This window comes from Centropristis striata, chromosome 23 (genome assembly GCF_030273125.1).
Source record: "Centropristis striata isolate RG_2023a ecotype Rhode Island chromosome 23, C.striata_1.0, whole genome shotgun sequence".
NCBI classification, from domain to species: domain Eukaryota; kingdom Metazoa; phylum Chordata; class Actinopteri; order Perciformes; family Serranidae; genus Centropristis; species Centropristis striata.
Genome location: NC_081539.1, coordinates 30,519,120 through 30,544,811, shown reverse-complemented (window position 1 = coordinate 30,544,811; position 25,692 = coordinate 30,519,120). Strand labels below are relative to the sequence as shown.

General features: G+C 34.5%; 1 protein-coding gene across 1 annotated transcript in view; it reads right to left on the bottom strand.

The window, feature by feature from the left end:
• Positions 1-986: 986 nt before the first annotated feature.
• The window catches only part of LOC131962463 (guanine nucleotide exchange factor VAV3), a 185,614-nt gene continuing 160,908 nt past the window's right edge, over positions 987-25,692 (bottom strand). Inside the window, exons 26-28 of the mRNA XM_059327470.1 lie at positions 12,381-12,461; positions 6,337-6,488; positions 987-1,366 (exon numbers count right to left, since the gene is read on the bottom strand). Of these exons, the coding sequence (XP_059183453.1) occupies positions 1,322-1,366; positions 6,337-6,488; positions 12,381-12,461 (278 nt within the window). The 3' untranslated portion in view covers positions 987-1,321. The remainder of the gene's footprint in view (positions 1,367-6,336; positions 6,489-12,380; positions 12,462-25,692) is intronic.

Sequence of the window (25,692 nt, the reverse complement as noted above, 5' to 3'; positions counted from 1 at the left end):
ACTGTACTGCACTTTCAAAATAAAAAAAGTGATTGTGCACAAAAATGAAAAATTTCATTGTCATTCAAAAGTTATTGTTGGTGAGTCTCATTATTTAAATCAATGTATTTGTATCTTCCAAATATACTTAAATTAGATGTTTAAATGAGCTAAAATAAATAGTTTCAATTTTGCTAGAATGCAATCAATCAAACTGCATCATATCCATCATATCTGCAGTACAAGACGTGCTGAACAAAGCAAAGAAAGCGAGACAGAAAATGTGAGGAAAGCAGAATAAAGTTGTGTTCGTGTGTCATCTGCTTTTCTTTTTTTTATTTTCGGGGACAGGTGGCTGCTAGCTAGCGTGCTTGTTCCCCGACAAGCCGCTAATGCCTCCAATAAGATAAACCCTCGGCGAATGAGGCTGCTGTCGACAGACCTGCCACCGATAAGAGCACAGGATCGCTAACGGCCAAGACAACTAAAGACATGAGAGGCCGGGCTGCAGATAAAGAATGTAGGAGGTGGGAGGAAAACAGGAACAACAACGATCAATTGCTGGCGCTGAGCGGCGATGCTATCCGACGCCATCCCTCTCTTACATCTCCTGTAAGAGCGTGATCATAATCTGAAGGGGAGGAGAGGTGGGTGGCGTGTGAATCTGGGTCATCAAGTCATCAATAACCACCTGCATTAGTGCAAGAAACACACAGGCAAGGTCAGAACTAACTGAAATCCCCTCAGAGAGAGAAGAGGGGATGAAAAACAGAATCTAGTGAGGGTCTTTTCCGGCTCAGATGACTCTATTCCCAGAGGGGGAGGGAGGATGGATGGATGAGTGCATGAATGAATGGAGGAGAAGCGTTTGAGTATCTGCTTTTGACAGACTGGCGACGGCCGACTTGGCAAGCAGAAACAGGTGGGAGTTGGTGCAGAGAGAGGAGGGGGGAGGGGAGGGTGAATTATGGATGGAGGGATGAAGTTAAGCGGGGGGGAGGGCGAGGAAGGGGGGGAGGGGTGTCTGGTGCCCCGCTGACAGGCAAGCTGCTAGTTGGTGGAGTCACTTATCCACACAGAGTCAACCAGGAATGATGGGGCATCTTTGCATCTGCAAACTGTCCTGTAGCCCTTTTTTCTCTCCCAAAGGATTCTGGGAAGTCTGTGGGCTGCAGCAGGACTCGGCCTGCAGCTCTGTAGAGGAAGAGAGGGCCGAGCAGCGGTGCAGAAACTCTCTTTCTTCCTGTAATGTTCACAGTTTGCTTACTCCACTGCTGCCCTTCTTCTTCTTCTTCTTCTTCCAAACCTTCTTCATCGTACTCTTCTTCCCATGATGCACCTCTCACTCCTCACCCTCCTCTACGTATGTGGAAGGAAACCAGCCGACCTGAGGTGAGAAGAGAAGAGAAACAGGAATAAGTTGTTTTCTTTATTGAATAAAAATAAAAAAACTCACAGGAAACAAAAAGTTTAATGAGTTTAAAGTTTCAGAAAACAAACAAAGTCACAAACTTTCTGATCAAAACATAAAACAAAAGATTCTGAATTAGTTTATTTTTATTTTATTGTGAATTTTTGTTTTCAAATTCAGTTAGTTTTAGTTAGTTTTTAGAGTGAGTTTTCTAGTTTTAGTTTAGTTTTTATTAGTTTTAGTTTTTTTGTAATGGGCTTTATGTTGGTGCCAGATTCAAAGAGGTCATAATAAATGTTTCCTTTATTTCCTTTGGTTTATCATTTCAGCCCCAATAAGGTTATTAACTCTTACAGTTCTGGGTGTTTTGTATTTTGGTTCTAGTGTAAACATCCCAGTCTCAGTAAACATATTCACCATGTGTTGCATGTTCAAATAGAAACACTGAATTATGAATGAAAAAAGTTGACAAAAACGAAAACTAAGGACATTTCCACTATAATTTTAGTTAGTTTTAGTTAGTTTTGTAACCACGCAATACAGTTTCAGTTAGTTATTGTTTTTTTAAAAACTCTAGTTTTTATTTTTATTTCAGTTAACGAAAATGTTTTTTCAATTCTAGTTTTCGTTATTTCGTTAGTTTTCGTTAACTATAATAACCTTGCCACTCAGTGGGCTCTCCCAGCTGAACCACAGCCGCCTCCATGATGTAACGACACACACACTTTCTTTAGTTTAGTGATTTACAACATTTCCCAGAATGCATTGGACAAACCCCACAGTGAGGAGCTGTAGGGAGCAGGAGGAGAGAGCAGCCTCGCATTTTGTAATAAAAAGTAACAAAAAACTACTGTTAGGCTCGGCATGGGATGATATGAAAAATGTTCTCAACATTATCCCCATAATCATCAAAATTATTTAATAAACTGAATAAAAAATTGCGCTAAAATAGAGTTTTGTGAAAAACAATCTAACTTATCTTACTAAATCACAACATATGGACAACCCTTCTAATGTACAACATGGGTAAAAAATTACTCATTAATCCAAATTTGATTTAAAATGAAATGACCTAATACTATAATAATAGTAATTTGTTTCAAATAGTTACTTTCCACACTCATATATTTAATATATTTAACATGTTTGTGTATCATTTTGTCACACATACAGTGTATCTGGAAGGTTTTCACAGCGCTTCACTTTTTCCACATTTTTTTTTTATGTTTCAGCCTTATTCCAAAATTGATTAAATTCATTTTTCCTTAAAATTATACACACAATACCCCATAATGACATTTTTGACCCATGTTGTGCATTAGAAGCAGTAGATGTGATACAAAAAGGGTTTTTATTCAAAAAGTAAGAAATGAAACAAAAAAAATTAGGATGTATGGTGATCAAAAACAAGTTGATTTAGGAAAACCTGGAATACTGAATGATGAAATTAATTTATTGTTTTTTTTTAATCATAATACGTGAGACACTAACAACTCTTTATGCTGAAGTTTTTTGCAAAGGTTTTACATTGTTCACATAAAAACATTGCATGAGTTTTTAATGAAATGCTCATCACCAATTAGCCACTTTTTAAAAACTGAGTCTGAGCTTCAACTCAAAGTCAAGGTGAACAATTATTACATCTTTTAGCACTTTTATTTCTAGCCAATTTGCATCTTATACATATCCCAAAGCAAGGTACCTGGGCTGAAAAAAATAATTTGGTGTTACATGGCCAAATCCTTGAATAAAAATCTGATTTAATATCACATAATATGACATTAAATTATTTAAATCATTCTGGTTATTAATGAGTGGTTTAATTAAAAAAAAATCATGCCTGCTGGCTGTCATTCTGCATGATTGTAACAGTCAGTTTTAAATCATGTACAGCTGAAGAGAAAACACTACTGCATATTTTTTTATTTTACCTGGTTAAATAAAGGATATATATATACATATATATATATATATAATGTACATTTCAGAATTATACAAGTAGGCCTTTTTCAGGGAACAAGAAATGGGTTAACAACTTAACTCTATGGAGTCTTGGGCTATTTTGTCCATTTTTTAAATTCTTTTCATGTCTTTGTAAGTCATTTTGTGTCTTTTTTTAGTCATTTTGTGTCTTTTTTTAGCCATTTTGTGTCTTTGGGTGTCTTTTTTTGTCATTTTGTGTCTTTTTTGGTCATTTTGTCTCTTTTTTTAGTCCTTTAGTCCAACATAAAATGTGATTTTGAATCTTTTTTTTACTTTCGAAACACTATCATGCTCAATAAAGAATTTTAAATGTTGCAAATGTGCATTAATTTCAGAGTAAACTGAGACATTAAACTGCATCATTTTCAATTAAGTGTTCTAAAACTTTTGACCAGTAGTGTATATATATATATAAATAAATATTCTGATTGCATAGGAAACTAAACTTGATTTTCACTTTGATTTCTTGCAAATGTGTTTTTATATTATGGCAGTTTTCCTAAAATTAGGTCTTAAAAAATTGCAATAAATGCCAATATATTAAATTATAGACCCTGTATCATTATACATATCATATCACCAGATTCTTAGTAGTAAGAACACCTAACATAACACATTCGGCCTCAACAATAAGATAGATAGATAGATAGATAGATAGATAGATAGATAGATAGATAGATAGATAGATAGATAGATAGATAGATAGATAGATAGATAATAGATAGATAAACTGGTGATATGATGGCAACAATGCTATAGTGACTAGACGGTATATAATAATAATATATATAATAATATAATATGTGATAATAGATAATAAACAATATAAAAATAAAATGAAAAATATAAATAAAGTAATTTTAAGTAAAATAATACGATATATAATATATAATAATAATAGTAATAATAATAATAATAATAAATAAGGCTGGTAAGGCCGGTATAATAATAATAATAGTAGTATATTACAGTATATAGTAATAATAGTAATAATGGCAGCAACAGTATATATAATAATAATAATAATAGTAATAATATTAATAACATAGCAAAGTGTCGTGTGTAGATTTAGTGCATAGATTTATTTTATTTTTTTATTTAACCTTTATTTAACCAGGGAATATCCCATTGAGATTAAGAACCTCTTTTTCAAGGGAGCCCTGGCAAATTTAGTGCATTTCAGTAACGTAAGAGCCAGACATTACATTGAACTGATATTGAAAGGCTCCAGATATAATCCTAAAGTGTTTTTGAATGGACAGATTGCGCCGCCAGCAGCAGCTCGGATTGTTTTTACTGTCTGGAGGCTCTAAAGAGTCTAACAGCTCTCCACAGACTCTACATACAGCGTTTAGTTTCCACCAGAGCAGCATCAACACACGCAGCAGCCTTATTAAAAGAGAAAAGCTTCTTCATTTGCAACAGCTGTTCACAAAACACACACACACACACACAGAAACAAACACACAGGCTGAATTTGTCACTCAGTCTAACACTGTGAGATGCATGTGAGTGGGAGTCAGTATCTATATTTCCCTGCATTTAGAAGCAGATTTTCTCAGCGCTGCATGCCTGATTATACAGCGCTTTTGGTATTGGATGGAACATTTTTGCATTTAAGACATACAAGAGCAGCAAATGAACTCTTCCAAGAGATAATACTGGGAAACAGAAATGTTGGAGAGGTGAACATGACAGAGTGGAGATGAAACAGACTGAATCTGAATCGTCCCTTCCAGGTACTTGTAGACAAGAATATCTGCCAAATCTGACTTCTTCAAAGAGATTTTTAGCACTATACCTGAAATGGATTTAAGGATTTAACAGGCAGAATGAGTGAACACAGCTGAGGGAAGTTCACAAACTTTTCTGGCTTGATTGAATGTAAACATAAACGCAGTGTGAAGCTGCATATATTACAAGAAAAGAAAAGAAAAGAAGGAAAAGAGGGAAACATTTTGAAGAACATGGACAACATGAATGTGATTATCTCAACTCAACTCAACTTTATTTATAGAGCCCTTTAAGACAGTTAGCTGATACAAAGTGCTGTACATGGCAGGACAGACCAACAATAACAACAAAACAAGCAAAAACAACAAAAAAAGTGAGTCTCATGCTGGGTAAAAATCAATAAATAAAAGTGGGATTTAAAATGAATCTCAATTTTAAAATTAGTCTTTAATTTTTAAAATTAATCTTAATTTAAAAAAAACCACAAAGAACAAATAAAAACAAATAAAAACAGAACAAAGGCTCATGTTGAGTTAAAAGCCAGTGAATAAAAATGGGTTTTAAGATTCTTTTTAGAAGCGGACAGTGAGGAGGCCTGCCTGATGTGCAAAGATAAGATAAGATAAGAAATACTTTATTCATCTCAGCAGAGAAATTTAGGTGTTCCAGCAGCCAACATACACACAACACAACACAACACAACACAACACAACACATGTCACACATACATATTCCACCTGTGCATTAGTAGCTGTTACTCATAGAGAACAGTTACAGCAAGTGTGCAAATATACAGGTGTGTAAATAAATAAACAGGTGTGCAAATATACATGTGCAAAAATACAGTTTGGTAAATACAGTATAAGCAGCTAAGCTAAAATTTAAATAAATATTAAATAAATATTCTTCTGTCCTTACTAAAAGGGGAGTCGTTATAAAATGCAATTGCAGTAGGTAAAAACGTATTCTTGAATCTGTCCTTGTAGCAGCTTAGCTGCCGTAGCCTCCAACTAAAAACACTCTTTTGTTTACACACTAGACTGTGCAAAGGATGCGTGTTGTTGTCCATAATATAATTTCTGTACCATCTTTCTCTCCATCACCACCTCCAGGGACTCTACAGCAGTCACCAACACATTGTCAGGTAAATTGTCAGTCAATTATCAGTCCTCAGAAAAGATTCTCATCCGTTTGTAACGGTGATTGTAAGCTGTGTTTTCTCTACTCACCCTGCCGTTGGCCTCTCCCCTCCACCAGCCGTTGGCTCCTGACTTGGTGTAGATCTTCACCACGTCTCCCTCCTGCAGCGAGAGCTCGCGGGTGTCACGGGAGCTGAAGTCGTACCGCGCGATCGCCACGCCGACCACCTTCGGAGTAAACACTAGAAACAGAGGAGAGAAGAGAGGAGGCTTTAAAAAATATAGGAGCTTTAGTTCAAGGTTGAAGAAGGAAGGAAGCGTTTGAAAGAAGAAAAAAACATCAGTTTCACTGTCAACACATATACATATATGTACACACACACACACACACACACACACACACACAGGTGGATATGGGTGATTTCTTTTTATTTAGATGGAAAAAACTCTCACCATCTTCTTTCGCTGTATAGGTAAATTATATTTATGTTTTTGTAATACAAGACAAGGATTTTAACTTGTCATATTATAAGTTTTACTTCTTCTCACTCCTTTTCCAATATGTATTCTACATGTCATGTTTAATGTTTTGTCTGACTCTTTTTTTTATTATTATTATTTGTTTTCATATTCGAAATAAACTTAAATCAATCAATCAAAAGTCTTCCTTTCTCTATTTTTCTTCTCAAATATGAAAACCTCTGTCAATTTACGTTAGTGGTAGTAGAATTTACAATATACAATTTAATTTTTTTTTTCATTATCTTAATCTAAGTTGGTATATAAAAGTGAGTATTCAAATATTTGAGTCGATCACAGCAGGTCTTTGTAAGTCTGAAAAGAGAAGCCACCTGCATTCTTTCTAATAGCCAGCAGGGGGCGACTTGTTACAAAAAGAAGTCAAATTGTATAGAAGTCTATGAGAAAATGACCCTACTTCTTACTTGATTTATTACCTCAGTAAACATTTTCCTAATGGGTTTATGTTCTCAATCACTATATCCAAGTCTTCAACACAGCATGATGTTCATTTTGTAAATGATGGTGCCTTTTACAGTTAAATAGACAATAAAGCAGCATAAGGTACAACTTGTCTTTGTGCTGTCCGTTGTCGTGGAATATAAGAGTAAGTAAGTAAAAGTGTTTGAAGATGTGATTCTTTCATGATAACAGTTTTCTTAGTTTACTTTGTTAATTTATTGGTTGCTTTTTCAAATATTTCTAATAGCAACTGATGTAGATGATGCTGATTTCTCTCAAAATATGTAAAATCCAGATATATACTTTTGGTAACACTTTACAATAACCATCATTTATAGATGGTAAATAGACAAATTATAAATGGTAAACAGATAGTTTATTAAAGTTTAATCATCATTTATAAACCGTATAAAGGCCATTTAGAATGGTAAATAGAAAATGTATTAATGTTGAATTATAAATTATAAATGCCAAATAGATGGTATATTAATGTAAGTTGTTACTTTACCATTAACAGACAATTACATTATAATTATTAGTTTATTAATAGTTTTACACTCATTATAACATTTTTAACACCAATGTTAAGTATGTAAATTAGTTCAAAATGATTCATATACCTTTAAGAAATTGTTTGAAAACATTTAAAGATTAAATATGTATAGCAATTTGTAAATGGTTAATAATTGGTTTATAAACCATCTATAAACATCACTTGGATGGTTATTGTAAAGTGTAACAATACTTTTTTTCATTTTTTGAAAAGATAGAATCAGAGGTTACATTACGTAATGGAAACTAGTGAAATAGGATAGCTCTCTATTTTGTTTCCTTTTTAACAGTTTTATTTTTAGTTTAGTTACGCTACAGCTTGTGATGTTAAAGAAATTTCCTACGTTTTAATAGAGAAACCGCATTTACTAAGTCACTAGTTTGAAGCAATGCAGGACTTTACACAGAAACACAGTCATGGATTAACGAACTGATGATTCATCTGTTCAAGAGAGGACAAAATTAAGTTGCTATTAATTTTGTCCTAATTTTGCAGGTGATTTGACAAACAACATTAATCATCTAAACCAGGGGTGGGCAATTAATTTTCCCAAGGGGCCACATGACCAATACCACGAAGGTTGCAGGGGCCGGACCAAAACTCTGAACTAAATTCTGCTCAATATTAATGTAATCGCTTTATAAAATATAGTAAATTATCTGGTTTTGAGCTGCTACTGATAGGAATACATGTTATGATGAGACTGTTAATGTGGAGTAAATCAAATATAGCAGTAAAAAGTAGTAAATACTCCAATCACTATATCACTTTAACATTTATTATAAACACAACTGTAAATGACCTTTAGCAAGGTTCCTATTTATGTTTTTGTATTATATAGCTTGTTTTTTCATGTTTGTACATTTTCAAGGTGTTTTACAATGTTGTGATGCTTTTATTTTGAAAAGGTGTCGTCCAGTGTAAAACGGGTGCTTTAATTTTGAAAGGCAGTGACAGGAAATAACCGGTAAAACGGTTAAATGAAAAAACGAACGGTAAATAATAACGATTGCGTCGTAATTCATATAAAGTTGATATAAAGTATGAAAAGGCTTCTATAGTGGCTGACTGACAGGACACAAGGTTTGTTAGAGTTTATTTTATTCTGAAATACATATTAGTGGCTATATTTGTTGTCTTAACTATAGTAAAAGGGGTTGTTAGCTCTAGTGCTAATGATAATGTTTGCTATTTTTTTTCAAAATAAAAGCACTGCGGTTATATTGATTTCTAATTTCAATGAACAGTGTCAGTACCAAGGTTATAATAGTTTTGTATTTTTCATTAGTTTTAGTTTTGATTTTGTTGTGAATTTTTGTTTTCAAATTCAGTTAGTTTTAGTTAGTTTTTAGAGAGAGTTTACTAGTTTTAGTTTAGTTTTTATTTTTTGAAAATGCTTAGTTTTAGTTTAGTTTTTATTAGTTTTAGTGTTAGTTTTAGTTTTTTTGTAATGGGCTATATGTTGGGTGCCAGATTCAAAGAGGTCATAATAAATGTTTCCTTTATTTCCTTTGGTTTATCATCTCAGCCCAAATAAGGTTATTAACTCTTACAGTTCTGGGTGTTTTGTATTTTGGTTCTAGTGTAAACATCCCAGTCTCAGTAAACATATTCACCATGTGTTGCATGTTCTAATAGAAACACTGAATTATGAATGAAAAAAGTTGACAAAAACGAAAACTAAGGACATTTTCACTATAATTTTAGTTAGTTTTGTAACCACACAATACAGTTTCAGTTAGTTATCGTTTTTTTTTTAAAACACTAGTTTTTATTTTTATTTCAGTTAACGAAAATGTTTTTTCAATTCTAGTTTTCGTTATTTCGTTAGTTTTCGTTAACTATAATAACCTTGGTCAGTACCACCAGTGCATATGATTTATAGAAAGCCTAACTAAAATAAAAGAGGCCCTACAAGTCCTTGTACTTTAGTAGTGCATTGCTTTAGTTGAGGAGGTCCAGCTCAGTGTTCTGACAGCCGTGTTTGTGCGACTAGACATCCTGTCGAGGAGATATCAGCCGTCTGAGAGACAGCAGGAGAAGGTTAGCTAGTTACCTCTGCTCCATCCCACCCTGCCAGCTCCCTATACCTCCTCCAGACACTGACTGGTGGGTCGGATTGGGCTAAGCTGACAGCTGGAAATGGGATGTCAGCCCTCTACAACCTGGCCGTGGGGAGAGAATATCTAATATAGAGGAGCTCTGTGTATTTGGACACCTCCACCTTTGCTTTGACGGACAGACACACACACAAAAACACACCAAATGCCTCTGAAATCACCTCAAACACCACTCCGTTCTCAACACTTTCTGCCAACCTGGTCTCACAGGAATCCGTGGAATAGCCACGGATTTCGCTTAACTCAAAATCCGTGGAATAGCCACGGACGAACTCAAATTTCCGTGAAACTGACACGGATTTCGCTACAATGCAAGTTAATGACAGTCATATCCCGTGGCTATTCCAACATACAAAGTGATTATGTACATTCACTGAGTGAATATTTAGAAAATAAAACATATATTTCTCGCTAGAAATGTGATCAAAATCCATTTTTATGCAGAAACTAAGTCAAAATATTGATTTTTTTTCACTAAAAATGAGAGAACTGTCCGCCATGTTTTTTGTTCTGACCGCCGGGACCTTGAAAGTCACGTGACTTGGAACAAACCAATAGGAACAAATATCCATGGAATAGCCACGGGATATGACTGTCATTAACTTGCATTGTAGCCAAATCCGTGTCAGTTTCACGGAAATTTGAGTGATTCCGTGGCTATTCCACGGATTTTGAGTTAAGCGAAATCCGTGGCTATTTCACGGATTTCTGTGAGACCAGGTTCACAAAATTCATATACAATGTATATAAAATGTAGTCATATCCCGTGGCTATTGGTTTGTTCCAAGTCACGTGACTTTCAAGGTCTCGGCGGTCAGAACAAAAAACATGGTGGACAGTTCTCTCATTTTTAGTGAAAAAATCAATATTTTGACTTAGTTTCTGCATAAAAATGGATTTTGATCACATTTCTAGTGAGAAATATATGTTTTATTTTCTAAATCTTCACTCAGTGAATGTACATAATCACTTTGTATGTTGGAATAGCCACGGGATATGACTGTCATTAACTTACATTGTAGCGAAATCCGTGTCAGTTTCACGGAAATTTGAGTGATTCCGTGGCTATTCCACGGATTTTGAGTTAAGCGAAATCCGTGGCTATTTCACGGATTTCTGTGAGACCATGTTGGTTTCTGCCTCACACTCTGATATGTACATGCAAAAATGCAAAACGCACAAAAAAAAAACATGCATTACCAAAACAAACTGTCCCTACTCTCCACACAAGATGGCATGTATGTGCACAACACTATTAGTCAGGCGGCTTAGCTAAATAAAGGGGACACGCTGGACAAAAGCACCACATTTTTTCCACGTGCTCTCTATCACCATAGGTTTCAATTTTTGGTAGGAGCCACTTCATCAAGATGGCCGATCCGAGATGGCACCCATATAAAGTCTATGAGAACCAACACATCTTCCAAGCCACTCAGAAGGTCAATCTTGGTGTCAAAATCTACATTTTCTGGGTCAAGGAATCATTTAAAGCTGTTGAGAATATCACTAGATGATTATTTGATCAAATAGAAATGTTCATTTTCACCAAGACTGGTAGGCAACTCGCTTCAAGTGCTGCAGCAGGGAATCCTGAGCTGAAAATGTTTGGAATCTAATAATTATGTAAATACATGGCCAAAATGAACATATCTATTTGATCATCTAGTGATATTCTCAGTAGCTTTAAATTATTCTTTGACCCAGAAAATGTATATTTTGACACTAAGATTGACCTTCTAAGTGCCTTAGAAGATATACTGGTTCTCATAGATTTTATATGGGTGCCATCTCCGATCTGCAATCTTGATGAAGTGGCTCCTATCAAAAATTGAAACCTATAGTGATAGAGAGCATGTCGTTAGCCTCATAGCATATTTGCCTAAGTCATATTTGGACGTTTTCGTAAAAAACAAGTAAGTTCAAATAGAAGTGTGAACAAGTTTGCATAAAAAATTAAACACATTGTTTTCATAACAGATAAAAGTGGCAGAATATGCCCTGACTAAGGCATTTTTTCTCTTACATAGAAATAATGTAGTTTGGTTTGTATGTAGTGGCAAAAATACCTGAGTTAAAGAGATGACTAAGTCATTTTGACTTAAAAAAAGTGATTTTGGACTCTAACAAGTGTTCTGATAGGTTGAGAACATAGGCAATATGGCAGAAAGATGCAGCAGTGATAGGAGAGTAAAGTTAAGTAAAGCCAAAAAATGACTTAGGCAATTATGCTATGAGGCTAACGATATGGAAAAAATTTGGTGCTTTTGTCCGACGTGTCCCCTTTCTTCCCAAATCTGGTCCTAAACCGCCGGACTCTATGGAAGAGGTGCGATGGGAAGCTGGGTGGCAGATTCAGACGATGTGAGGTGTGAATGCTCTGAGCTACAGCCAGCATGCTAAGCAGCCTTCAACATGAAAGGAAAAGAGAGAGAAATAGTGTTGTGGAGACAGACAGAGAGAGAGAGAAGCGATACCTGTACCTGACCAGAAGGGAGCAGAGGAAGGAGGTACAAAGCTGTAGCCGGCAGGAGTTACAAAAGAGAGGCCGCAGAGCAATGGGGCTATGTCAGGCCAGGCAGGGGGAGGGATGGGGGGAGGGATGGTAGAAGGAGAGAGAAGCAAGAGAAGAAAAAAGAAACATGTTTTTTTACAATCCCAACTCTGAGGTAGAAAGAACACAGTTGCAGTTTGATAAAAAAATAAATAAATGAGGACAGGAACAGGGCGAGCTCTAGTGGGGATGCTTCATCTACACCAGCTATTCTCAACCTTGGGGTCGGGACCCCAATTGGGCTCTGTCTCCACTGTGTTAAAGTGTTCATGTGTTTTAGTCTTTTTGATAATTTTGTGTCTTTTTTAAATCATTTTGTGGTCAATTCGTGTCTTTTTTAAATCATTTTGTGGTCAATTCGTGTCTTTTTTTGGTAATTTTGTGTCTTTTTTGGTCATTTTGTGTATTTTTTGGTCATTTTGTGTCTTTTTTTTACCATTTTGTGGTCAATTTGTGTCTTTTTTGGTCATTTTGTGTCTTTTTTGGTCAATTCGTGTCTTTTTTTATCATTTTGTGGTCAATTCGTGTCTTTTTTTTTGGTCATTTTGTGTCTTTTTTTGGTCGTTTTGTGGTCAAATCGTGTCTTTTTTTTACCATTTTGTGGTCAATTTGTATCTTTTTTTTTGGTAATTTTGTGTCTTTTTTGGTCATTTTGTTTCCCCTTTTTGGTCATTTTGCTTCATTATTTGTCCAAAATTTGTTGTATCAACTGAGTTTGTATGATCTGAACTGTGCGTGTGAGATTGTGTTCAGTGAGCGGGGGTCGCGGGCAACATGCATGTTAAATTGGGGGTCGCGACTCAAAAAGGTTGAGAACTACTGGTTTAATCCAAAGTAAATATATTTAAACTGTTTGGTCTCATGTTGGCGCTGTCATTAGAAATAAAAAATTTGACCTCTGAAATATGAGGCATCTAACTCTTTCAACAGTTGTGTTTTAAACGGTACCTATTATGCTTTTCCTTATTTTCTGGCCACAATATGAACATCTGACATTGTAACACTATTTAAGACAAAGTTTCAAATAATGTGGGAATCTATGTGAAGCAAATGAAGCAACACTCAGGTCCAACTTGTTTTCTCGTGCTGCTGCTCCAGGCATATTACTGCAGTGTTTACATACACTGCTACATGTAGCTACATGCTAACTTCAAGGAATGTAATCTTGGTTGCCGATAATTATTTCTCCACTGTTCCCATTCCTGCTGGAACATGTTTGATTGTGTTGTTTATGGTTGACAAACTGTTAATTGGTGTTTTTTGAAGGCTGAATGTGCCACCACTATGCTACATGTAGCTCCAAGCTAACTTCAGGGAAACCTGTCATCTTTGTTGTGGATCACATCTCTCCATGGACATGTTTTATTGTGTCTTTTTCGGTTAAGAAACTGTTAACCCATTAAAGCCTGGAAAGCGGATACGTCGTTTTGTAGTATTTGTAGTTTTTTCCACCTATTATCTCTTGGACAATTAAATGCATCAGAATACATGTGGGAGTGTTGCAATGCAACATGAGACTTTTCCAGAACTTTGAAATCATCACCAAAGAAAGACACAAAATGACCAAAAAGGACACACAATTTCCAAAAAAAGACACAAATTATTTAAAAAAACCCACAGAATTACCAAAAAAGACACAAAATTACCAAAAAAGACACAAAATTACCAAAAAAAGACACAAAATTATCAAAAAAGACACAGAATTACCAAATAAAGACACAAAATTAACAAAAAAAAGACACAAAATTACCAAAAAAGACACAAAATTATTAAAAAAGACACAGAATTATCAAAAAAAGACACAAAATTATCAAAAAAAGACACAGAACTACCAAAAAAAGACAGATACAATTACTAACAAAACTTCAGGTTTTAGGGGCTTATTTTAAAATCGGTTTTAAAAGGTTTTGCAGGCATTTTTTCCAGGCTTTTTAGGCCTTAATGGGTTAATTCATGTTTTTTCATGACAGAATGTGCCACCACTACATGCTAACTTCAGGGAAAACTGTAATCTCCTTGCTGATCGTGTTTTTTTTTTCTCCCCAGTTCTGGATCACATTCCTGCAGGAACATGTTTGTTTTTGGTTAAGAAGCTTTTCTTGGTGGTTTTTCCTGGTAGAAGACCTGGAGACACTGACTTATCAAAGCAGAAAGGGATTTTTGTTTTGCCATTGGCAGTGTTGTTGTTCTAGTAGATGTTCTAGTTAAATCCAAAACAATTGTATGAACCTGAAAATGAGCATATTAGGTCCACTTTAACAAAGAATTCAAAGACTCTAACTTCTGAAAGTGAAACCGCTACAAAACCAAGCTATTATAAATTTACATAATACACTTGCAGGCATGAAGTGGTGCTCCAATTAAAAACAGTTTAGGCATGTTTGTGATATTCCACAGCAGTCTAATTTTAATAAAACTTTGAGGAATGCACATTTAGTTTTCTGGTATTGGAAAAATGTAAAGATTGTCCTGACTAAAGGTCAAACGAAACAAATACACATCACTGTTGAGATTTTGTTGAAATATGAAGCAACCACACATCTTGTTGCCAATTTGCCAAAAGGTTGTCTCCATCATTAATGGGAGACGACAGCTTTACTTGCGCATTTAATTGGGAGGAACATGCAGTGTACTCACAATTACAGCACAGGGAATAGATTTATATTTGCATATTTATAAAGACGATCTTCCAGCTGTAATACAGACACAACTGCAGACACAAATCCTCACAAATCTCCTCTGACAGACACGTTTAACTTGAGAACTTATCATAAAATAATGTTACTTTATTTCACATTTATTGTTATAGAACTTTTGTATGGTATACTAATCCTTTTTATAGTCTTTCTGAAGCTCACAATGTCGCCAAATCATTTTTGAAGTCAGCTCTGTCTCCACTGTGTTAAAGTGTTCATGTGTTTTAGTCTTTTTGGTCAATTAATGTCTTTTTTTGGTCATTTTGTGTCTTTTTTCTATAATTTTGTGGTCAATTTGTGTCTTTTTTTTTGTAATTTTGTGTCTTTTTTTGTCATTTTGTGTCTTTTGGTCATTTTGTGTCTTTTTTTGACCATTTTGTGGTCAATTTGTGTCTTTTTTTGTCATTTTGGGTAATTTTGTGTCTTTTTTTGGTCATTTTGTGTCTTTTTGGGTCATTTTGTGTCTTTTTTTGGTCATTTTGTGTCTTTTTTGGTCATTTTGTGGTCAATTTGTGTCTTTTTTTTGTCATTTTGGGTCATTTTGTGTCTTTTTTTGGTCATTTTGTGTCTTTTTTTGACCATTTTGTGGTCAATTTGTGTCTTTTTTTTGGTCATTTTGTGTCTTTTTGGGTCATTTTGTGTCTTTTTTTGGTCATTTTGTGTCTTTTTGGGTCATTTTGTGTCTTTTTGGGTCATTTTGTGTCTTTTTTTGGTCATTTTGTGTCTTTTTTGGTCAATTTGTGTCTTTTTTTGGTCATTTTGGGTCATTTTGTGTCTTTTTTTGGTAATTTTGTGTCTTTTTTGGTCATTTTCTGGTCAACTTGTGTCTTTTTTCAGTCATTTTGTGTCTTTTTTTGGGTCATTTTGTTTCCCCTTTTTGGTAATTTTGCTTCATTATTTGTCCAAAATTTGTTGTATCAACTGAGTTTGTATGATCTGAACTGTGCGTGTGAGATTCATTTATTGTTATAGAACTTTTGTCTGGTATACTAATCCTTTTTATAGTCTTTCTGAAGCTCACAATGTCGACAGGACACATTTCTTTACTTTGGACGGACTAACTGTACCTTTTCTTTGCAAACAAGTTGAGAAATAACCCACCGGAGGCCTGCTGCTTTTGTATTTCTATCTCTCATCCAGTATTTCCACTGGCAGAGAAAGAAGCTACAGGCATTGATCCGATTCCAACAATGTCTCAGAGTTGGCAGTGTTAGCGTCTCGCTCTGGGGAATAGAACCTTTAACCCTGAAAGTATTAGTACCTTAGTCTTTATGAATAAATTTAAATCCACTGGGTTATTTTGGAATGTCAACATAGCAAGTATGGCACAAGTACAGTCAGGAGAAACTGCTGATGCTTCAAAGGTTTCTCTCACTAGAAACACACTATATGCCATATAAATTCAATACAAGTAGTTGACTAAATGGATGCCAATGAACATTTTTTTTTCCAGAAAAGTTTAACTGGGGTGAACAAAACATCCTATTCCCAGTGCAGGAATTATTTGTATTGTCCAGGCAATAGGAAACTCTCATGCTATATACATTATATATCTATCTATATACATTATATAGAACCATGCAGGAAGTCTGAGGGAGACAGGTACACTGCAAAAAAGCCAACTTGTATTTTTTGGCCTAAAACAGTGATTTAAGTTGGTAAAACTTGGAAATATAAATTATTGACATTTAGGGCAATAATGTAAGTTAGCACAACAAAGGAAGCCAGTTGTCTGCTCAAAAACAAGTTGGTGAGTTGTTGTTACTTATATCTTTAAGTTGGGGTTCACAACAAGGGACAATAGTTCTGATAACTCTTATTTCTTTGTTGTGAAATGCGGGAAAGCGGTGAAATTCATTAGCGAAAGCTAGCGGCTAACGGATGCTAGCGGCTAACTGACGCTAGCGGCTAACTGATGCTAGCGGCTAACTGATGCTAGCGGCGCTGCTTGTTACAGTTAAAGAGTAGCCATTAGCGTATCAATGCTAACTCAAAATTGTGGTTGCAACATTAGCTGACATTTCATAGCGGCGCTACAATCGTGCCAATTCAGCACATTACAGAAGTTAGCAGAAGTGAGGATTAAAAGTTATTATAACTTATAATGTAAAATTATAAGTTAGTACAACTTACAGTTGAGTTGACAACATTTTTTCAGAATTCAGAGTTGAGCAAACTCAAAAACAAAACTTAAAATATTTAGTTTAATTGCCCAACTTAAAATTTTATCGAAGTTTGTTGCCTTGAAATTTTGAGTTCATCCAACTTTTCTTTTTTTGCAGTGTAGTTATTAGTATCATGGATGAACCGAATGGACTCTGTAGGAAGAAACTGTTATAGGTCGTGATGGCAAATGAATCAAATAACAATAAAAAGAGACAATGACCACAAAGAGAAACAATGAAGACACATTAAACATTCATAAAGACACTCAAAACGACCACAAAGAGACACAAAATGGCCCCAAAGAGACACAAAACGGCCACAAAGAGACACAAAACGTCCACAAAGAGACACAAAACGTCCACAAAGAGACACAAAATGGCCCCAAAGACACTCAAAACGACCACAAAGAGACACAAAATGGCCCCAAAGACACTCAAAACGACCACAAAGAGACACAAAATGGCCCCAAAGACACTCAAAACGACCACAAAGAGACACAAAATGGCCCCAAAGAGACACAAAACGACCACAAAGAGACACAAAATGGCCCCAAAGAGACACAAAACGACCACAAAGAGACACAAATCTACAAATTGATTCTGATCAACTACAAACAGAGATGTAAGCACTACAAAGAGATGCAGAACAACTACCAAGAGACACAAAATGACCAAAAAAAGGCACTCAAAACGACCACAAAGAGACACAAAACAGCCACAAAGAGACACAGAACAACTACAACAGATGCAAAACAACTCCCAAGAGACATAAAGCAACTACAGAGATCCACAAAACCCCTAAAGAGAGATGCAAAGCAACTACAAAGAAACAGAAAACATCAACAAAGATACACAAAACTCAAAACGACCACAAAGAGACACAAATCTACAAACTGATTCTGATCAACTACAAACAGAGACGTAAGCACTACAAAGAGATGCAAAACAACTACCAAGAGACACAAAAAACCCTCAAAGAGATACAAATAGTTACAAATAGCAGCGTTTAATTGATATAATTTAATTTGAGAATATCCAAAGTTCTGTATCAGACACTCATTTATGACTATATTTTAGTTCAAATTAGTTAAGAGGTTTAAGGTCCCAGCTCTTGGCAATAATAAACCCATTTTACAAATGTGCTCCACTTCTTTTGGTCATTTTGTGTCTTTTTTTGGTCATTTTGTGTCTTTTTGTGTCATTTTGTATCTTTTTTTGGTCATTTTGTTTCCCCTTTTTGGTCATTTTGCTTCATTATTTGTCCAAAATTTGTTGTATCAACTGAGTTTGTATGATCTGAACTGTGCGTTTGAGATTGTGTTCAGTTGATATAATTTAATTTGAGAATATCCAAGGTTCTGTATCAGACATTCATTTATGACTATATTTTAGTTAAAATGAGTTAAGAGGTTTAAGGTCCCAGCTCTTGGCAATAATAAACCCATTTTACAAATGTGCTCCACTTTTTTTAAACTGTACCTCTCCATTCAGGGCTTCATGCAAACATTTCTGCCACTGGGAATAGAAAATCTATGGCACACTGGCAGACAAATGCTGAAAACTTTATGAAAAATGTGTCGCTCCCAACAATACTGCTGGCAAGTTAACTGGCCTGGGTTATTGATATGCTGTAAGGAGAGCAGAGCTCCAGTGGTTTTTAAAATGAATACTAATCAGCGCACAGAGAGACAGCTCAGCAAGCCCTAATGGTGTCTAGGTAGGAGCAATATATATATATATATATATATATATATATATATATATATATATATATATATATATATATATATATATATATATATATGAAGAGAGATCGCCCTCCACTTCAAACACAAAACAAAACACCAGCTGCATTCTCCATGCTTCATTTTTGCAAAATCTGATTTGGAACACACTGGAATACACAATATGGGCTGGTTGACTAATAGATCACACACACACACACACACACACACACACACACACATACGGGTTTTTGTGTTTCACGGGGACCAACATTTTATTCATCATGTGTGGGGACCACCCTTTCTGAATGTTGTACAGCTATGAAAAAAATCAAGTATAACCACCATGGCTTTGTTAGCTTATACACAACTTCAAATATCAGAAATAAAGAAGTAACACACACACACACACACACACACACACACACACACACACACATGCACACACACACACATTCTTGTATTTCTATCTTTGTGAGGACCCTCATTGTACCAGTGAATTCCCTGGCAAGGTTATAATAGTTTTAGATTTTTCATTAGTTTTAGTTTAAATTTTGTTGTGCATTTTTGTTTTTGAATTCAGTTAGTTTTAATTAGTTTTTAGAGTGAGTTTGCTAGTTTTAGTTTAGTTTTTATTTATTTTTAAATGCTTTAGTTTTAGTTTAGTTTGTATTAGTTTTAGTGTTACACTGTAAAAAGTGTTTGTAGAAATTACAGTAAAATGCTGTCGAATTGCATGAGAAATACGGCCTAAAATAAAAAATTGCATATCACCATAACAGACACTTTTAATTACTGTAAATCACAGAATAGAACAAAACTTTTGAAAAACACACAGTTTTACTGTAAAAATATTTTTAAAAATCATGTAAAATGAATGGAGAAATACCATATTGTCTCAAGGACACAATTACTTTTAAATAAAGGGACTACTCAGTCTAAATTACAGTTTTTGCTGATATTTACATTTAAATTTACAGTAGAAAATCCACTCACTGTAATTTTTACGGTGAAATTCTGGCAACCACAGCTGCCGGTATTTTACCGTAAATTAAATAGATTATCTTTTACAGTGTAGTTGTAGTTTTTTGTAATGGGGTATTTGTTGGGTGGGAGATTAAAAGAGGTCACAGTAAATTTTGCCTTTATTTTCTTTGTCTTATCCATCTTCATTATGTATGAAAAAAGTTGACAAAGATGAAAACGACATTTTCACTATAATTTTAGTTGGTTTTGTAACCACACAATACAGTTTCAGTTAATTATCATTATCATGTAACCTTTAACCCTTAAAACAAAGTCTGAAATCTCAAAAAAGCCTTTAAAGAAGTGAGGACCGGCCGAAATGTCCTCACTTTGCAAAAATGTCCTCAATCTGTTGGTTAAAAACGTGTTCTGGTCCTCACTATGTAGGAAATACAAGAACACACACACACACACACACACACACACACACACACTGTATCATTTCACAAGAGAGTGAAGATGGGCTAAAATCCAATCAGCAGCCCAGAGTCCCACACACACACGCTGTGGGATGAGATTGTTCCACGGACACATATTAATTTATATTTTGGGTTAACACTTGTATCGTTGCTGTTGTTGTTGTTGTTGTTGGTGTATTGGTAAAAAAAACTATCAATCAATCAGTTTTGCCTTCTGCAAAGCTGTCATTTTGTCTTTTTTTGGTCATTTTGTGTCTTTTGGTGTCTTTTTTTTGTCATTTTGTGTCTTTTTTTGGTCATTTTGTGTCTTTTTTTAGTCCTTTAGTCCAACATAAAATGTGTTGTTGTTGTTGTTGGTGTATTGGTAAAAAAAAACTATCAATCAATCAGTTTTGCCTTCTGCAAAGCTGTCATTTTGTCTTTTTTTGGTCATTTTGTGTCTTTTGGTGTCTTTTTTTTGTCATTTTGTGTCTTTTTTTTGTCATTTTGTGTCTTTTTTTTGTCCTTTAGTCCAACATAAAATGTGTTGTTGTTGTTGTTGGTGTACTGGTAAAAAAAAACTATCAATCAATCAGTTTTGCCTTCTGCAAAGCTGTCATTTTGTCTTTTTTTGGTCATTTTGTGTCTTTTGGTGTCTTTTTTTGTCATTTTGTGTCTTTTTTTTGTCATTTTGTGTCTTTTTTTAGTCCTTTAGTCCAACATAAAATGTGTTGTTGTTGTTGTTGGTGGTGTATTGGTAAAAAAAAACTATCAATCAATCAGTTTTGCCTTCTGCAAAGCTGTCATTTTGTCTTTTTTTGGTCATTTTGTGTCTTTGGTGTCTTTTTTTTGTCATTTTGTGTCTTTTTTTGGTCATTTTGTGTCTTTTTTTAGTCCTTTAGTCCAACATAAAATGTGTTGTTGTTGTTGTTGGTGTATCGGTAAAAAAAAACTATCAATCAATCAGTTTTGCCTTCTGCAAAGCTGTCATTTTGTCTTTTTTTGGTCATTTTGTGTCTTTTTTTAGTCCTTTAGTCCAACATAAAATGTGTTGTTGTTGTTGTTGGTGTATCGGTAAAAAAAGACTATCAATCAATCAGTTTTGCCTTCTGCAAAGCTGTCCAAAAAACATAAAACAAAGCCGAAACATTAATTAGCAGTCTTCCAGCCGTGCTCGAGGAGGATGGAAATCAAAACAAAAAGAGTCATTTAAGAAGTGAAAGAGAGAAAATGAAGCGGCGCACCAGGAGGAGGCTGCCTACAAGATAGAAGACCACACCGGAGCAAAACTAATTTGGATCGGAGCTGTCTCGACTTGTGTTTTGAAGCAGAGTTTGAACAACAGGCCTCCACTAGAACAAGCAAACAGCTCCGTACAATCTGTTCACATTTCACCCGCTTGGAACGTGATCGTCACGTTTCTCCTTTTCCTTTTTTCTTTTCCGCTGCACGCAGCAGCATACAGTTGTTCCCCTCACAAACTGTTGGCCACAACAGCTGCTTTGTGTTTGGTTTTGCCAGGTTTGTTATAACAGAACAAACAGTTCATTCTTACACCGGTAAAAATAAATCACACTGCTCCAATCTGTAGCCAGACAGCACACCACAACATCCACAACAACAGTTGGCCAACAACTCACTGAGGCGTAGTTCCTAATGAATTTTCAGCCTTTCGTGTCTTTTTTTTGGTCATTTTGTGTATTTTTTGGTCATTTTGTGTCTTTTTTTGGTCATTTTGTGTCTTTTTTTTTTTACCATTTTGTGGTCAATTTGTGTCCTTTATCATTTTGAGGTCAATTTGTGTCTTTTTTTTGTCATTTTGTGTCTTTTTGGGTCATTTTGTGTCTTTTTTTGGTCATTTTGTATCTTTTTTTTACCATTTTGTGGTCAATTTGTGTCCTTTATCATTTTGAGGTCAATTTGTGTCCTTTTTTTTTGGTAATATTGTGTCTTTTTGTGTCATTTTGTGTCTTTTTTTGGTCATTTTGTGTCTTTTTTTTTTTACCATTTTGTGGTCAATTTGTGTCCTTTATCATTTTGAGGTCAATTTGTGTCTTTTTTTTGTCATTTTGTGTCTTTTTGGGTCATTTTGTGTCTTTTTTTGGTCATTTTGTATCTTTTTTTTACCATTTTGTGGTCAATTTGTGTCCTTTATCATTTTGAGGTCAATTTGTGTCCTTTTTTTTTTGGTAATATTGTGTCTTTTTGTGTCATTTTGTGTCTTTTTTTGGTCATTTTGTGTCTTTTTATCATTTTGTGGTCAATTCGTGTCTTTTTTTTGGTAATTTTGTGTCTTTTTTGGTCATTTTGTGTCTTTTTGGGTCATTTTGTGTCTTTTTGGGTCATTTTGTGTCTTTTTTTGGTCATTTTGTTTCCCCTTTTTGGTCATTTTGCTTCATTATTTGTCCAAAATTTGTTGTATCAACTGAGTTTGTATGATCTGAACTGTGCGTTTGAGATTGTGTTCAGTGAGCGGGGGTCGCGACTCAGAAAGGTTGAGAACTACTGGTTAGTATATATATAAGTATATAAATTTAAACTGTTTGGTCTCATGTTGGCGCTGTCATTAGAAATAAAAAAATCAGTACAGTTGTGCCCCTCACAAAGTGTTGGCCACAACAGCTGCTTTGTGTTTGGTTTTGCCAGGTTTGTTATAACAGAACAAACAGTTCATTCTTACACCGGTAAAGATAAATCACTCTGCTCCAATCTGTAGCCAGACAGCACACCACAACATCCACAACAACAGTTTGCCAACAACTTACTGAGGCGTAGTTCCTAATGAATTTGTCTGAAATGTAAAGTGATGTTTGCAGCAGTTGAAAGCTGAAATACAGTTTAACAAAACTGGTAAACGTCTGTTTTAATATCACAATTTACACAATTCGTCTTTTTTTTCATCATTTTGTGGTCAATTCGTGACTTTTTTTTGGTAATTTTGTGTCTTTTTTGGTAATTTTGTGTCTTTTTTTTGGTAATTTTGTGTCTTTTTTTTGGTAATTTTGTGTCTTTTTTGGTCATTTTGTGTCTTTTTTTTTTACCATTTTGTGGTCAATTTGTGTCTTTTTTGGTCATTTTGTGTCTTTTTTTGGTCATTTTGTGTCTTTTTTTTTTTTACCATTTTGTGGTCAATATGTGTCTTTTTTTGGTAATTTTGTGTCTTTTTGGTCATTTTGTGTCTTTTTTTTGGGTAATTTTGTGTCTTTTTTGGTCATTTTGTGTCTTTTTTTACCATTTTGTGGTCAATTTGTGACTTTTTTTTGGTAATTTTGTGTCTTTTTTGGTAATTGTGTGTCTTTTTTTGGTAATTTTGTGTCTTTTTTGGTCATTTTGTGTCTTTTTTTTACCATTTTGTGGTCAATTTGTGTCTTTTTGGGTCATTTTGTGTCTTTTTTTGGTCATTTTGTGTCTTTTTTTTTATCATTATGTGGTCAATTCGTGTCTTTTTTGGTCATTTTGTGTCTTTTTTTGGTCATCTTGTGTCTTTTTTTTTTTACCATTTTGTGGTCAATATGTGTCTTTTTTTGGTAATTTTGTGTCTTTTTGGTCATTTTGTGTCTTTTTTTTGGGTAATTTTGTGTCTTTTTTGGTCATTTTGTGTCTTTTTTTTACCATTTTGTGGTCAATTTGTGACTTTTTTTTGGTAATTTTGTGTCTTTTTTGGTAATTGTGTGTCTTTTTTTGGTAATTTTGTGTCTTTTTTGGTCATTTTGTGTTTTTTTTTTACCATTTTGTGGTCAATTTGTGTTTTTTTTTTGTCATTTTGTGTCTTTTTGGGTCATTTTGTGTCTTTTTTTTATCATTATGTGGTCAATTCGTGTCTTTTTTGGTCATTTTGTGTCTTTTTTACCATTTTGTGGTCAATTTGCCACTAGAACAACCAAACAGCTCTGTACAATCTGTTCACATTTCACCCGCTTGGAACGTGATCGTCAGCAAGACGAGACTTTCTCCTTTTTCCTTTTTTCTTTCCACTGCACACGGTGGCATACAGGGTTCAAATGAAATCTCATTTTGCCACTGATTGCTATAAGTCATACATTTTCCATTAACCAACTGATGGGCAATGTTGCTTTGCCTGGCTCACACACTGTTTAATACCTTTTCTTCTGGCATTGCATGAAACATTCCGCTTGTGTGGGCTGATCGTGGATGTTTTACAGGGCGAATAGCACTTTCTTCTTCTTCCCTTGATGGTTTTTATTAAACTTATCCCCACCTGACATTATCAGCCAAGCCAATAAAACAAAAGGATGAACTGAATTCTGAATTCCTTTCCCCCAACATAAACTCTCAAGTCTTTTTACATTTCAAATGCACTTTCCATCGCCAAACTACACTAGAAATACTATACTTTTTCCTCACACTGTAAAAAAAACCCTGTTGTTTTTACGGTAAAAACCTGGCAGCCATATCTCTAACAGAAATATACTGTAATATTTAATGGTAAAATCTTTTTTGTCAATTATATGGCAGAACAGCGTTTATTTTGATGGAAAAACTTTTTTTTTTTACGGTAAAATATGGAATAAAAGGGCAATCTTGAATGTGAAATCAACAGTGCTTTACCGTAATGTTACAAAAAGTTGCACCGCATTTATTACGGTAAAGTTCTGGCAACCACAGCTGCCGGTTTTTTTACCGTAAAAACAACAGGTTTTTTTTTACAGTGTAAGTACAGAGCTACACTGTAAAAAAAAAACCTGTTGTTTTTACGGTAAAAACCAGCAGCTGTGGTTGCCAGAAATTTACCGTAATAAATACGGTGCAACTTTTTCTAATATTACGGTAAAATGATATTAGCACTGTTGATTTCATGTTTAAGATTGCCCTTTTATTCCATATTTTACTGTAAAAAAGAAAAAGTTTTTCAATCAAAAGAAACTCTGTTCTGCCATATAATTGACAAGAAAATACTAATACTAATTATAATTATAAATGCCGCATAATACAAAGATTTTAACATTAAATATCACAGTATATTTCTGTTAGAGATATGGTGTTTAGTCCATTTAAAAGTGAGAAAAAGTATTTTTACAAAAAATAAATGCAAAAATTATAGTGAAGGCTTGTATATATATTACAATATATTTTGTTACAAACAAGGTGCCAGTGTATTTTACAGTGGAGTTACGTATTTAAAAAAAAACAGTTTTGGCTGATATACACTACTGGTCAAAAGTTTTAGAACACACCAACTTTTCCAGAATTTAATTGAAAATGATGCAGTTT